The sequence below is a fragment of the Salvelinus fontinalis genome, chromosome 9 (assembly GCF_029448725.1).
Source record: "Salvelinus fontinalis isolate EN_2023a chromosome 9, ASM2944872v1, whole genome shotgun sequence".
Taxonomy (NCBI): Eukaryota; Metazoa; Chordata; class Actinopteri; order Salmoniformes; family Salmonidae; genus Salvelinus; species Salvelinus fontinalis.
The window spans coordinates 29,454,126-29,469,928 of NC_074673.1; the positions used below are offsets into that span (position 1 = coordinate 29,454,126).

At 41.5% G+C, this 15,803-nt stretch overlaps 1 protein-coding gene across 1 annotated transcript; it reads right to left on the reverse strand.

Annotated features, from left to right (window-relative positions):
- Nucleotides 1-998: 998 nt before the first annotated feature.
- LOC129862397 (dual specificity tyrosine-phosphorylation-regulated kinase 4-like) lies at nucleotides 999-14,657 on the reverse strand. The gene is made up of 13 exons (XM_055934019.1): nucleotides 13,920-14,657; nucleotides 11,048-11,122; nucleotides 9,202-9,354; nucleotides 8,608-8,922; nucleotides 7,078-7,214; nucleotides 6,423-6,563; nucleotides 5,439-5,577; nucleotides 5,165-5,246; nucleotides 4,852-5,024; nucleotides 4,657-4,717; nucleotides 3,607-3,736; nucleotides 3,175-3,356; nucleotides 999-3,066 (listed from the first exon to the last, which is right to left on the reverse strand). The coding sequence occupies exons 1-13, from the start codon at nucleotides 13,941-13,943 to the stop codon at nucleotides 2,834-2,836; spliced, it is 1,845 nt and encodes a 614-aa protein (XP_055789994.1). The 5' UTR covers nucleotides 13,944-14,657; the 3' UTR covers nucleotides 999-2,833.
- Nucleotides 14,658-15,803: the final 1,146 nt, after the last annotated feature.

Below are 15,803 nucleotides of genomic sequence, written 5' to 3' on the forward strand. Positions count from 1 at the left end.
TCGGTCTACTAAACAACTATTGATTTAAAACAACGCAGAGTTATCGAAGTCGCAAAGAAAACAGGCGCTGCCTCAACTATTCCAGCACCATTGCAACTTCAACATTTCAACATCATCTAATCACCTATGCTTAGTCTAATACAGTGACAACTAAAATATACCAAAAACTATTTAGTCCAATCAATTTAAGCTATATATGATGTGGCTGTCCACGGTACTGATTTATCTGTGTGTGTTGTGTGCGTGAGTGCTTGCTTGTAGAAAAAAAAACAGGTTGACTCACCCTACCTGTACAGACATGCCAATGCCATCCTCTTTCATGTTACCTAAACCGACTCTGTCATCACCTTGCAGTTTTACCACCCTGTGAAATTCACCATCATTTATTCAATCTATAGCCGAATAAACTGCATGCTTTCGGACCACACAACATGTAATCGCGTGACTCCAAGTTTAGTTCGATATGATTGATGGTTATTACGTTAATATTTGCGCATAAAAGCGTTTCCACGGACATTTCTCGCATATTACCTTTTACCGACACTAAAAGATCTCACCTCGCCCAGCGTATTTTTTTTGTCGACCTTTGTAATGTATACCAACAGATGTTGTTTCCATCAGGCCTGTCATTTATCCGACATGTACTTTACCCACATACGTTTGGATGGAAACCTGGTTACAGTCAATTCATTTAGTTGTCTACCCCATTAAGATACATACAGATTATGGTGCCTCCCTGTAAACTTGTGTAGCCAGGTTATTTATCAGATGCAAGGAAAATGACAGCATACATTTCACAAAACACTGTACCTCATCATTACAGCTACAAAGCGCTTATGTCACCAATACCAGGATGTTCTGGTCTATATGCTCTATTTTCTTTGTCATTATGTTGACTTCTAGAAACTGCCATGGGATAACACAAAATTATGCTATTCCCTCACTGAATGTTTCCTGGCAAGCTATAGTATATCATTGATTACACAACTCTCACTTGATTACTTTTTGGGTAACTTTTTTATGTGCAGAATCTGTCTTTTATCCTAGGTAAATACAGAGCTAAAGTGCAAGGATTATAACACTGCAAGGCACAAACTATTAATAAAATGATTGTCTCTCAGTGTCTAATCGTAAAAATATTTTTTTACAAACACAAACATAATCGAGTATAAAATTATTCTTTCATACATAGATAATACAAGTAAAACCTGAACAAGTAAAACCTTGTCTAAACTTTACAATAACCTGTAACATACACCGTACATAATTTTCTGCATTACATACATCAAAAATCACAGCAGGTACATATATATGTACAGGGAAAACAAGCCATTACAAACATAATTTCTATGTCTGGATAATCATCACCATAATGACCATTATAACTTAGTAATATCATTCCAATAGCATTATTCAATCTAATAAAGATGCAGGACATAAAGGTTTGAATAGAACATGTTTCTTACAGGGCACAGCTGAGCTGAAAGATCAGCAGTGACAAAAATACTTTCTTTGGCTCAGCCTTTACTGCACACGCTCCTTCAGAAACTAATAACCATTCTAGAAGGAATAACTTTTTTTTTTGAAGCCATGCAAAATATTGCACAACGGAGCTGCTTTGGTTTGGAATATCTACACAAAGTACAGCAGTAAAAGAGTAAACCTAAAATATAAATAGTATACTTTAAGAAGTCAACGAACGGAAAGAAGATGAAGGCCATTGAAGGCCGAAACGTTAATCTTTTTAACTTGCTTAAATAAAAAATATTTTTTTAATGGTGAGCGAGCATTGCATCTTTTACTTTTCAAAGAAGTCAATGTACAACAGGTAACACTAGCTGGGGTTGAGGATTGTGATCTGGGCCACAAAAGATGCACATAACAAAAGCATAATGCTGTCGAGCCACGGTATTCCTGAATTGTAACTTTAACTGATCCTGTCTCTGTCTCTGTCTCTCCTTTAAACAGTAAACGAACCATCAACAATAACCCATGCTTGAGTAGCTTGCCAAACTATGAATCTTTGCTCTTCTCCATGACACGTAGACAGTGCATTCAGTGGGATACTCAGAACAGCTAAAGTAACTCTATAGAATGTATAGAATGAATCTCATAGACCACAGGAATATCACAAAACAGGAGGTCCCCTGTACATGACAACAGTATGCATTATCTTCTGTGTCTGGTTGATGATGTTCAAGTTCATAATGCCTAGTGGTGCCCTCCTGCCCCCTCCCTTGTGCTGCTACATGATAGGGGTGTCGTGGAAAATTGTAAAATTATGTTATAATGTTTGTATTACGTTATAATAGTTGTTACATTTGACAGAATTGAGTATTGTGTGTGTGTTCCACTGAGGATGGGCCTCTATGAGATAGCACTGACAGAGGAGATTTACGATGTCTTTGGGTAATAAAGCCTAAAGAGCATTCAAGATAACATGAGCTAATGGTTCTGTTCAGGGAGTATCAGGGAGAGACGGTTCCCTTTTGGAGTGAGGGTGCCAGACACAGGTCTTTACAATGAGAACTGATGACACAGATATCTTTCATACAAATCTTATCCTTTGTGAACTGTTCCTAAAATCTGTGATTTGTCATGTAAGTTGAGAGGGGTGTATCTTGGCTATAAAAGATCTTTGTACTTTTCTGTTGGTACTTTTCAATGGTTCATTAGAGATAGCACATCATTGAACGTCAAAAAGGCTATTGCAAAGCTTATTATTATTAAAGATGGAGTTTAAGTATAACTCTGACTGGTGTGTAGTTTGTAACTCTCCTCATTTAATAAAGCAGAAAAATGCCACCACAGGGGGCAGACACTGGGACAACTCCTAATCTCCGTCAGAGCCCACGTCTAGTTGAGGCTTGATGATGATGTGCACGGACCTCTCCCCACGCGCCTCCTGATTGGTGTCCCTGTTGACCTTGACCACGCCCTCACACAACTCCACCTCTGCAGACGCTCCAATGGGATGCAGTCGCTCGGTGGTCACCATCTTGCCCCCTGCCTTGGCAGAGAGGTCTCTTTTCAGCTTGTCGTTGCTATCGGACCCAATCTTCTCAGCTGCAAAGTACAGAATTATGTGGTTTAATCAATAAATTGTTTTGACACATTGTGAATATTTATTTTAAAAGCGAGTGAGATAAAATCGAGTGAGAGGCCTGGTCTTACCTGTCCTGTTAGTGACTACTTTGCGGTAAGTAGCCTCATAGTTATTTTCTGTACTGCTCACGTTTTCCCTGGGCTTCCAAATCATGGGTCGTGTTTTGGGCCGGGGCTTGTTTAGACGAGCCTCCTGGATCCACTCATGTTGCATCGCTTCGTCTGGTGTCATACGCTTGGTTGGATCCCACCTAGATAGCACAGGAATATACACTGAAGCAAGCTAATAATAATACATCTCTAGGGGGACTATATTTGCCCTGCTACACACAAGTGTGTAATGGAAATGTGTTTCTTGCATATCCCAACTCCTCCCGAGACACCCGCAGGGAGTGGGGTCATTACCAGAAATCTCATGACAACAGTTTTCATGACACTGAAACCACAGAGTAATAATCCTGTGCTGAATTCTAGATGTTTAGTGTGTCAGTGTTGACGTACGTGAGGCAGTGTTGAAGGAAGTCCAGGAAGAGAGGATCGTCGGTCTTCAAAACGCTGGCCAGGTCTTTGGAGTTGGGTCGCCTCTTCCGCCCTTTGCTGTTTGTGATGTTTCTGGGGTTTCCTTTGGAGTCTGCAACAAGTCATCAAACACACTAATTAGAGACTTACCAAACCTCATGGTTTAAACACAACCCAGAGATTCATCTGATTAATTCTGGACCTAATACTTTCTTAAGATGTTTTGTTGTGTCACGAATCCCGCCGAAGATGGTGCCTCTTCCTGTTCGGGCGGCGCTCGGCGGTCGTCGTCACCGGCCTACTAGCTGCCATCGATTCCCTTTTTGTTTCTGTTAGTTTGGGCTGATTGGGTGCACCTGTTTTGAGTTTAGTTTTGTGGGTAGGCTATTTAAGGGCAGTAGGCCCGCTGGCTTTTGTGCGGGCTTGTTCTCTGTTATTTGGTGTTGGATTTTATGTGGATTCTATATTTTCCAGACAGTTTAGTCCTGTGTGTTTTGGACTGGTATTTTCATGCGCCCGTGTGTTTGGGCATGATCGTTTTCCCTGTCGACAGGAAATAAAATCCACGTTCTGAAATACCTGCTCTCTGCGCTTGACTCCTCCACCCAGTACTCCTAGCAGCTCTGACATGTTGCTCCTAATTGTATGCATATTTTTATTTATTTAACTAGGTAACTCAGTTAAGACCAAAAAAATCTTATTTACAATGACGGCCTACCAAAAGGCAAAAGGCCTCCTGTGGGGCCTGGGATTAAAAATAAAATCATGACAAACACACATCACGACAAGAGAGACACCACAACACTACATAAAGAGAGACCTAAGACAACAACATAACATGGCAACAACACATGACAACAACTTGGTAGCAACACAACATGGCAGCAGCACAACATGGTAGCAGCACAAAACATGATACAAACATTATTGGCCACTGACAACAGTACAGACAACAGACAACATCTATACCTTATATATATTTCCGAAGTAAAGAAACACATTCTTACTGTACAAATCATAGAAGGTTCTTACCGAAAAACATCCTTCTCCTCGATGCTGTCTGCACAAAATCATTGGGAGGCATTCCAAGTACCTAAGAAATAAAAGAACAGAATGTTCTTGAATGGTGATGGATAAATGGATTCCTAAAAACATTTAACATCAGATACTCCAATTGGCTAGCGCTGGGGTCTGAGACTCTATGTCTGCAGGTGGTTGGTTCTGTACCTCCATGATGCACGCGATCTGCTCCACCTCGCTCTCCCCAGGAAATAGGGGGAAGCCGGTGTAGAGCTCAGCCATGATGCAGCCCAGACTCCACATGTCGATGGCCATGCTGTAGGGGTGTCCCAGGATAACCTCTGGGGAGCGATAGAAACGACTCTGGATGTAGGTGTAGACTACAAGGGCAGGCAAGGAGAAAGAGAGGGAGTGGAAGGAGGGAGCGGAGTTCAAATTCTGTTATTGTATATGACTGCTGTAGCTTTGGAGATTTTAACATAAGACTTTTAAATCAGGTATTTAATCAGGTGAGACACACCTCTCTGCTGCTCATAACAGCTGGACCCAAAGTCAACCACCTTTATATTTCCTTGTCCTTTCTGAGACAGAAGTATGTTCTCCTTTTGTGAAAAAAGAGAAACAATGTCAATTTGACATTTTCCAAGTTAGCAATCAAAGTGCAACCAACTTATTTCCTCTGCAGTGCACTAGTACTGTGCATTAGCATGTCTGACTTCTCAGCTGGGTATTCTTTTCGTTGTTACTGTTCCATGCAGAGCCATTACAATGTATGGGGATTTGTGGAACCTTACCGGTTTGAGGTCACAGTGAATGATCTTCTCCTTATGCAGCATCTGCAGGCACTTGAGCAGGGAGCGGGTGAAACGACGGATCAGGGCAAGACTGAAGCCCTGGAAGTTGTTCTTCTTGATCAGCTCATACAGGTTGACTCTATAAGAAGACAGAAAGACAAGAATTTAGAGAACTGGTCAAATGATAAAATATCTGTCACTATTCCCAGTCTTTCTCTGCGTTCTCTTTTTCCCACCACTGCATGGAGGGTTTGGCCTCAAATGTAATAGTTTATTAGTCCTCTAGAGGCCAGCACTATACTGCTTTTTGATATCATGGTATAGCTCAGTCAAATCTAGCAAGACCATGCAGTTTAGTAATAAGATATAAAAAAAGGAAGTGGACACCATTATGTTGCATGCTGAATCAGATTACTTAACAGTCTTGAATGTCTTAACATTAAGAAGAGGGTCTCTCAGAGTTATTCTTTGTATTTCTAGATACTTCTGGAAGTACACACTTCTCTGTCCGGTGTAACCGGAGCCTTCACACCTCGAGCAGCCAGAGAAAAGTGATAGAGCCCTAATCAAGACGTTAACTAAGGGACTGGGTGACGGTAATGTTAGACAGGGTGGCAGTCCAAGACGTCTACTAAAGGTCAGCCAGCCTGGAATAGAAGACTATTTTGTCTTAGAGGGAACCTAAGGCTATTTGAGGCAGATTGTTCTAGGCAGGACGCTCCCTTTGCTCAAGTAGTGTAGCATTTTAAGTGACTAGTGATAAATGAGCTGTGCATGTAATAGGGGAGTTGTACCTTGTTGCACCTTGGGAGAGGTGCCTAACCTTGAATATCTTTGATTAACACATGAATTACTCAGGGTTCCATTTATCTTCTACTGGGACTATTTTGATTGTGTGTGTGTGTATGTTTGTGCGTGTGATTGCTTTAATCATCATTTCAGGTGTCTTATAACAGTGTTATACATACCACACACTACACTCACCCTAGCAGCTCGAAGGTGATGCAGAGATGGTTGCGGAAGTAGAAGTATTCTTTCATATGGATGACATTGTGGCACATTTCCCTGTCTTTCCTCCTCACAGCATCCAGGATCTTCAGTTCCACTAGGGCCTGGTGGTGAAACCTACAGTCCAATGTAAGAGTTAGTTAGAGTTAGTCATGGCTCCATTCTGGATTTAACCATTCAAAATCAGAAATGGAAAATCTCCTAGCAAATATTTTTCAATTCCAGTTATAATTTACTTTGGTGTGAAAAAGGATGACAGATGCAAAGAAGGGAGAATCTCCTCTCCCAGGAGAAACAGGATCTTTGAGAGGGTTTAGTTCAAGACAAGGCCCCAGTGGCGAGACCAAGGCAGCCCTATGGCGGTAAGCACCCATTTTGTTTTCTGCATTATTGAAGAGCATTAAGCCCTGATGACATTTGTATCAATCAAAGTCAAAGAGGAGGAGGCGGACTTCCATTGACACACAGAGTGCATTGGATCACCTGAGAGAGGACTGGTAAAGCAATACCGAGGTAACTCCTTTGGAACACTGACCTGACGACCTGTCGGTACTGACCTCACACAAGAAGGTCAGTTTCAGAGTCTTTGAGCACTGGATGCTTATTAAAGAGCAAAATGTTTTGTTTGTACCTTTTCTTGTTGCGAATGACCTTGATGGCGACCAGCTCTTGGGTCTTGTGGTCCAGACATTTCAGGACCTGTCCAAATGATCCTTTCCCAATCACCTCCAGCACCTCGAAGCGGAAGCCAATGTGGTCGTGCAGAACCTGGATACGGAACAGAGAACATTCAATTGGAAATGTTTGTATGGTATGATGGACAATACTTTTGAATACAAGAGCCTCACTGCATGTACTTAAATGGCAGTTCATGATACAATGACATCCTTCATTATGGTTTTCTATAATGACTACTATAATGACTAGTGTCAAACACTAATTCATTTACATTGACATTTTAGTCATTTAGCAGATGCTCTTATCCAGAGCGACTTACAGTTAGTGCATTCATCTTAAGATATTTGTATTTATTTATTTTATTTAAACTTTATTTAACTAGGCAAGTCAATTAAGAACAATTTCTTATTTACAATGACGGCCCACCAAAAGGATAAATACCTCCTGCGGGGACGGGAGCTGGGATTAAAAATAAAAAGACATTTAATCAAAATATAGGACAAAACACACATAACGACAAGAGAGACAACACAACACTACATAAAGAGAGACCTAAGATAACAACATGGCATGGCAGCAACACAACATGACAACAACATGGCAGCAACACAACATGGCAGCAGCACAAAACAGGGTACAAACATTATTGGGCACAGACAACAGCACAAAGGGCAAGAAGGTAGAGACAACAATATATCACACAGAGCAGCCACTGAGTGTCCATGATTGAGTCTTTGAATTAAGTGATTGCGATAAAACTGTCCAGTTTGAGTGTTTGTTGCAGCTCGTTCAAGTCGCTAGCTGCAGTGAATTGCAAAGTGATAGCTAGGTAGCTAAGATAGCAAGGTGAGACAGTATATCACAGTCGTAGCAAGTACATTTTTACTTAATAAAGTAATTATCAGCAAAGTCAGTGCTAGTAGGAAAAGTTAGTTCAAAAGTTAGTTAAAATTAGGTATAGTTAGTTAGTTAAAAAGTTAAAGTAAAGTTAAGAAAAGTAAGTTCAATTTAGGTAAAGTTAGTTAAAAGTTACTTAAAGTTAGGTAAAGTTAGAAAAAAGTTATTTCATAATAATACTGCTCCTGTATTGTTTCATTTGGTTATTTAGCTGAGCATCTGTCATGACTTAACTAGTTTTGTGTGACCTAGAGGTTACCATGAATGGGGGCATAGGGCCATGAGTCTAAACAATGTTCACAGTCAGTCTCCCTGTAACAGCACATTCATACAGGATGGAATAAGACACTAACTGCCTGTGGATAGTCAGTTAGACTCACATGGCAGTTTGGCTAGCGTGCATGGGACTTCTGTTCTCATGCCTTAACATCATTTCACTGCAGTTTATTGTGAAATTGAGAGAAAGGTATGTTTGATGGTCTGACTGGTTATATCACAGCAAACAAACAAACAAACAAACCTTCTTACACCTTACCCCAAGGAGCCCCAAGAATAATTTCAATTAAAATCATTACTGTAACTGTACCTTGTTGTAGCTGCCGTGCTCGTCGTCGTAGCCTGCATTCTGAGGAATTCCATGAGAGGCCTTGATCTTCTTAGTCTCCAGACCCAGGAACCAGATCTCTGAGTAGTCCATGATCTCCTGCTGCTCAAACTCTGTCAGACGCCCTTGGAAGTGCCTCAGTGCCTCTGTGGGAGACATGGGCAGCCTCTGTCCTTTATAAAGCTTTGCCTCCTCCAGCTTGTTGCTGAGACCCTTGGTGGTGATAGAGTCAGATAGGTGCTCCACTGAGGAGCCAAACCATGTGGAGAACTGGGAGGAGGGCTTTGGTCTCTCATCCTGCCAATCACAAAAGGGATCAAGAGGTCAGTTGATCTGTCCTTTCAACCCTTTGGCTCTGTCACTAAGCGTAACCCTGATGAAACTTGCTCTCACTTCCTTTTACATTACTGGGATATTGCATGTCAGCTGAGCGGTTTCACCTGAAGATGTATAAACAACCAAGGACTTACTATCATGTACAATTTACATGTGCATTTACAATTGACAACTGGAGTCAAGTTAACTACTTTTGGATACCAACAGTATAGTGTGACACAGTGTGAAATGTAGCCTCACCTGGTGTGTCTGGTAGTTGCTCTGCACCCCCTTGTTGGCGATGTGGGGCAGGATGCTATCGGACTGCTGGTGGGGGAGTTTGGCATTGCTGACAACAACCTGTATAACCGCAGGCTCCAGCTGGGGCAAGGTCACTACGCCAGAGTTCAATTTCTTCAAGAGAGAGAGAAGGGTTCAAATAAATAAAGTTTTTTTTAAATATGCAGATGAAAACATTAAAAGTATAATAACATTTTGTATCGTCATAACTAGTCTCACTTGCCAGACCCATGGTGCTCTAACCCCAGTTGTGTCCGAGTTACAGCGACTGTTGGAAGAGACTATGTGATCACATACTCTATGGACAAGGTTGGGGAAAAGGAGGGAGAGTGGGAGTTGGAGGGAGAAATAAAGGGAGGTAGAGAGTGCTACATCTGTTCTAATTGTGGTGGCTCGGGTAACCAGGACCCCCAGGGTTGAGGATGGAATTACTCAGCAGGGTGAGTGTGAGGCTGGGACAAAAGCCTGGAGACTGGGCCATGACAGTCTGTCAACGCTAGCTGCTGCTGTGGGGGAACAGAACTGGAGTAGGCCTTTCTCTAGCTGCCATGCTGCTTGCTGTAGGAGCACGTTTACATATGTCACTGGCTGCCTTGCAGGCATAGCTAAATGAATGATGGGGAAAGGAGACCTCTTACCTAGGCTACGACAGAGATCATGAGTTTATTGTAAAATTGTACATGCCAGTAAAATATTGAATGACTTCCTACATGGTAATGGCAATGTATCTGCCAATATAACTAACATGTAAATACATAGGTATTATTATGGACAGTTATTGTAAAGTGGAACCAGTACTTCTTTATCCCTTTGCTTTGGTAACAGCAAGCACAGAAGCACAAAACACCAGCCCAGTCTATACATAGCAGTGATATTTAATCGCACGTGCACAGGCTGCTGCAGTAGCTTCCAACTTAGTTATGACGCATAGAGACACAGGCTAAATATAGTTCCAAGCACCTGCTACAACAAGCAAATGGTAAATACAGTATTATACCAGCACACAACTGGAGTCAGGGCAGGCTGATTAGGTAATCAAAAGAGAACCATCATGTTCTCCCAGAAGCTTAGCAGGTGCGTAAAATCCGCAAATTCAGTCAAAGAAAGAGGTGGAATGGGTTTGCACTCCCAAAGATGTCACATAAAGCTTACTTTATCATTTTTTACTGCATCAAGTATAGTGTACACAGATGTTTCGAGTTTACAGCATTCTTCAGTGTGTAGGTACAATTTCCTTTAATTCAAAACAGCATTTGTAAAGAACAACAGATGACCAGCAGGCTGATTAGATATACTCTTAGAAAAAAAGGTGCTATCTAGAACCTAAAAGAGTTCTTCGGGTGTCCCCTTTGAATAACCCGTTTTGGTTCAAGGTAGAACCCTTTTAAGTTCCATGTAAAATCCTTTCAACAGAGAGTTCTACATGGAACCCAAAATAGCTCTACCTGGAACCAAAAAGGGTTATTCTATTGGGACAGCCGAAGAACCCTTTTGGAACCCTTTTTCTAAGAGTGTAGGCTACTACACTGTGTTCTTAAACACATCCTGGTCTATTGACAGTGAGGACTGCTTTAAGTTCATCACTGTAAATGGAAGGCCAAAGTTATCCCCTTGAGTTGTCATTCACCAACAACATTAAACATTTACTCCAATAGCATGAGTTAGCTCGGGTAGTGACGTTTGGTGGAGTGAAGGGGGAGGGCACTGCACAGTCAGAAAGATACAGGATTGAAAGAGAGTGGGGCTCAAAAGAGACAGGGGCTCAAATGCTCTACAGGTCAGGGGTCACCAGTGCGTAAAGGCTCACCTGTGAATAGGGTCGGTTGGTTCCCAGTTGGGTCTGGAGCCTGTGTGAGTGGGGGAAAGCCTCTCCTCTAGAAGACTGCGGAGGAAATGAATATGGGAGACTTCACTTAACATTACATTTACACACAGAACTTCTCTACACCTGTATAAGTCAGTGTGTGGGCGTTGGATGCAGCATTGCCAAGGGAATCTCTCTCAAATCAGATTCAGTTTTAGTTAAATAGATTCAATATGACTCATAACAAGTCATTGAGGTCTGAATCTGCATTATGAATCGCATATTTTTAATAACCGAAACTGATGAACTTCAAAGTATCTCTGTGAATGAGGAGAATAAATAGCCTGATTGTTGTTGGTGGGTGTTTCAGGCCAAGCACAGCGGTGGGTCTCACAGATAGATACAGTAGTGAAGTAGGATTACTACCATGCAAGCAAAGATGATGCACACTCTCCAAAATTAGAGTATCTTATGCAATTAGCTACCACAGTAGCAATGGTCTCTTTATCATCCGTTTTTCCACAAGATGCATTCCTTTACTGGAGCATAGGCTTGTTAACCCTCTGATGTTCTATGAAGAGAGTAAGGGTGTGGTAATGATGGTGAGAGTAGAGGGCTGTTTTAGCCTGGCACCAGAGAGATCCTTCACTTCCTTTCACAAAGCCCAATTCAGTCTGATGCTAGGCTTCATGGGGTCATATGATTCACTGAGATTCTATTACCTCTGGTGCCACTGTGGCAGAATAGCCAGTTTTACACATGCCTTAATCAGATGGGAGTGTGTCAACTAACACAGTGTGTTGAATGAGAGACACTATATGGGTGGACTGAAACATCCAGCCCAGATGAGCACAGGCAAAACTCAGAGAGCCAGAGAGGGTTATACAACGGCTGGCTGGTTAGCAGAGCAGATTGAGAATGGACTTGACCTAAATAACACTATTGGATTAAAAGGTCAGAAGAATAAAACAGTGGAAAAATATACTGTTTCTCATGCGTTCACTAAATAAACATCCATATGCTCCATATTCTTTATGAAATGGCCAATTGCCTCTTACTGACCCATATGTGTTCCTTGACAAGAATATGACCGTATTTTGATTCACATACATACCCAGGGCAATGTATAAAAGGATTTAGCATGGGAAGACTTAGAGTAGTGGAACACCAGTGCCCACCTAGGATTGCCTTCACATTGGCTCGGTTTGGAATCTGAACAAGTCAGCAAGCACTCATTGAAATATGAACACATGCAGGATTCACATGTGTAACAAAACCAAATCCCCTGGGAGGATTGTGAGAGTGAGGGTTGTACTGCGATTTCGGCCACTGTGGTAGGGCACTAAACAGGTACTGTACATCTGCTTACTGTAAGCAGATACAATCCCACAAAACCGCTCATCCATTTGAAATGGGCACTCAGCAGACGGGGATTCAAACCAGCGACTTTTCAGTTACTGGCCGAAAGCTCTGAAGAGCTAGGCTACTGCCACCAATTCTAAGCATGCAATATATAGGCCTACTGTAGTATTACAATAGTCCAGCATCTGATAACTGAAGTCACTTTTTTTCTGAGGTCACTTGTAGTGTTATGATATGTGTTACCCTGTATTTCTACTTGGGTTATGGTCACGAGAGGGAGGTGTGCTGGGGGTGTGCTCGTCCCCTGAGGGAGGTGTGCTGGGGGTGTGCTCGTCCCCTGAGGGAGGTGTGCTGGGGGTGTGCTCGTCCCCTGAGGGAGGTGTGCTGGGGGTGTGCTCGTCCCCTGAGGGAGGTGTGCTGGGGGTGTGCTCGTCCCCTGAGGGAGGTGTGCTGGGGGTGTGCTCGTCCCCTGAGGGAGGTGTGCTGGGGGTGGGGTCATCCCCTGACGTGTTATCAAGGGTCTGGGTGGGTCAGTAGAGCAATGATGCCCGAGCAACAAAGAAGCTGCCACTAGTTGCAGTGCACATCTCACTGGATACTGGAAAGAGCTTTTGGATTGTTGACATCATGCAGGTCCTTGAAAGGGAACACAGCATTCCTAATATGTGTTTTCTGAGACTCGCACAACACCAGTTATAGAACAGAATGAGGAAAGTAAAGCTTCAACTCCAATGGTAAGGAACGTATTGCAAATATTAAATTGGCAGCGAATGGAAACAGTCTAAGAGTTGATAAGCATCAACAACGGATTAAGTTTTAGTAGCTATACAGAAACGTACACATTTTTTGCTCATGAAAAGTAGAGCATCAATCCCACCCAGAAAAGCTGACAGAGTCTCAAACTTGATACAGAGAAAATACACTGACTGATTTATAGATGGCTGCAGATCAATGTGACAATGATATTGCAAATAATAAATGACAGATGTCAACAAGGCTAATGTTATTTGTAAAAAGTGGATGAAAGAGTTGCTGTTTTCCTGTCCTTGGTCATGTGTGATACTGTTTATGATAAAGCTATAGAGCTTCTGTCAACACCATAAATCTAGCCATAAAGTGTAGACTAAAATAGTTTTGGATCATATTTATCTTGAATACCTCCTCAGATAATCATAAGAACCCATAAGCAAACTACTAAATGGGTCATAATATTTAGCCCCTACTACTGTTTACTTATCATAATATTCTGTAATTGAAATCAATGGGAAACGTTCAGTGGGAAAGAAAAGTGAATCTTCATACAATTTCAACTACAAAATTAATGTTATATCAGACTTCAGTGGCATAAAAAATACATAACTCTGATGTTCAAGCAAAGGATAAAATAAAAGACAATAAGAGAGAAAACATAAATGCTGTAAAAAAAATGCATTGTCAACATATGTAGCCTAAAGATTGAAATAAATAACGGATTGTATGGATATAGATACTCAAAATGGATTATTGACCTCACCTTGTTATTAATTTCGGGAAACATACCGCTTTGAATGTAGCCTACGAGTGAAAGTAACTACTGTAAATTCCTGGTAAATACAAGTCGCGAGCACATCTTCAAAAATCCAGACGGCATGTCACGTTCAGATTCTCTTTAACTTCAGCAGCCCAAGTCAAACCGAGGAGCGATTGTCTCTTGAATCAGCACAAACTGATCGGGTCATGAAACTCAAACTGCAACAGTCATAATTTTAAACATAGAGTCAGTATTGCTGTCGTCAGGAGGAGATTAGAGAAAGAAGCAAGCTGTAAACTGTCTATTCATCTGACGCGTGAGTCTCTGGAGAGGCCGCCTATTTAGGTTTCTGCAGCTGACAGCTGGGTCTACCCGACATTTGTTTTTTTTCCGGTTAGGCTGCATATCGTCACCTACATTGGACTAGCACTCCTAAAATTCAGTAGTGGCCGGTTAGTGTGCGCCATTACGCGCACAGTAGCCAATAATCCACCGCAGAGGCTGCATCCCTGTGGATAGCCTACACAGACAATCGCCGTAGGCTACTGAGCTTCTCACATTGCAGTCCTGATGTTTTCAGAGATGCTGATGTCTCTCACATTTTCTCACCTCACAATTTACCATTCACAGACCATTTCACATATTGCTATAACATTTATCGGGTCAGACTATTGCAATAAAAACTCTGTATTGAGGCATAATCACAGTTGACCGGAGATGGGGCAGACAATCTTTTTGTAAATACTGTGAATCATACATTAACCCCTATAAAGCTTTCTCCTATTTCGACCCTCACACGTGTTAAAGATTTGATGAAATTGTAGGTTTGCACTGGCAGACACAAACAGTAAAGGCGTACTGAATTTCATCTCTCCCTGTCTGTCACGCACGCACACATGTACACAAAATAAACCAATTGACAATGTAAAGCCTGTTTCATAATAGGTTATACAACTTGATAATATGTCAAAGGTTTTAGAACACCTACTCTTTCAAGGATTTCTTTATTTTTACTATTTTCTACATTGTAGAATAATACTGAAGACATAAAAACTATGAAATAGCACATATAAAATCATGTAGTAACAAAAAAAGTGTTAAACAAATGAAAATATATTTTATATTTGAGATTCTTCAAATAGCCACCATTTGCCTTGATTACAGCTTTGCACATTCTTGGCATTCTCTCAACCAGCTTCACCTGGAATGCTTTTCCAACAGTCTTGAAGGCCAGCATCTCACTGTTGACGTTGAGACTGGTGTTTTGCGGGTACTATTTAATGAAGCTGCCAGTTGAGGACTTGTGAGGCGTCCGTTTCTCAAACTAGACACTAATGTACTTAGTTGTGCACCGAGGCCTCCCACTCCTCTTTCTATTCTGGTTAGGGACAGTTTGCGCTGTTCTGTGAAGGGAGTAGTACACAGCGTTTTACAATATCTTCAGTTTCTTGGCAAGTTCTTGCATGGAATAGCCTTCATTTCTCAGAACAAGAATAGACTGACGAGTTGCAGAAGAAAGTTCTTTGTTTCTGGCTATTTTGAGCCTGTAATCAAACCCACAAATGCTGATGCTCCAGATACTCAACTAATCTAAAGGCCAGTTTTATTGGTTTAATCAGACCAACAGTTTTCAGCTGTGCTAACATAATTGCAAAAGGGTTTTCTAGTGATCAATTAGCCTTTTAAAATGATACACTTGGATTTGTCACGTTCGTTGACGGAAGGATCGGACCAAGGTGCAGTGTGGTAGGCGTACATCTTTCTTTTATTAAATTACACCGAAAAAACAACAAAATACAAAATGAACGTAAAGCTACATGCAGTGCAAAAACCAACTACACCCAAACAAGATCCCACAAACTAAAGGTGGAAAAAAGGCTGCCTAAG

Bases quoted from the DNA above. Each gene is read 5' to 3' on its own strand.
- LOC129862397 (XM_055934019.1), bottom strand. From the start codon at position 13,943: ATGTTTCCCGAAATTAATAACAAG. The intron at 3,737-4,656 runs GTAAGAACCTTC...GACTTGTTGCAG, and splicing joins GAGGAGAAGGATGTTTTTCG to ACTCCAAAGGAAACCCCAGA. The intron at 3,067-3,174 runs GTAAGACCAGGC...TGTACTTTGCAG, and splicing joins AGTAGTCACTAACAGGACAG to CTGAGAAGATTGGGTCCGAT.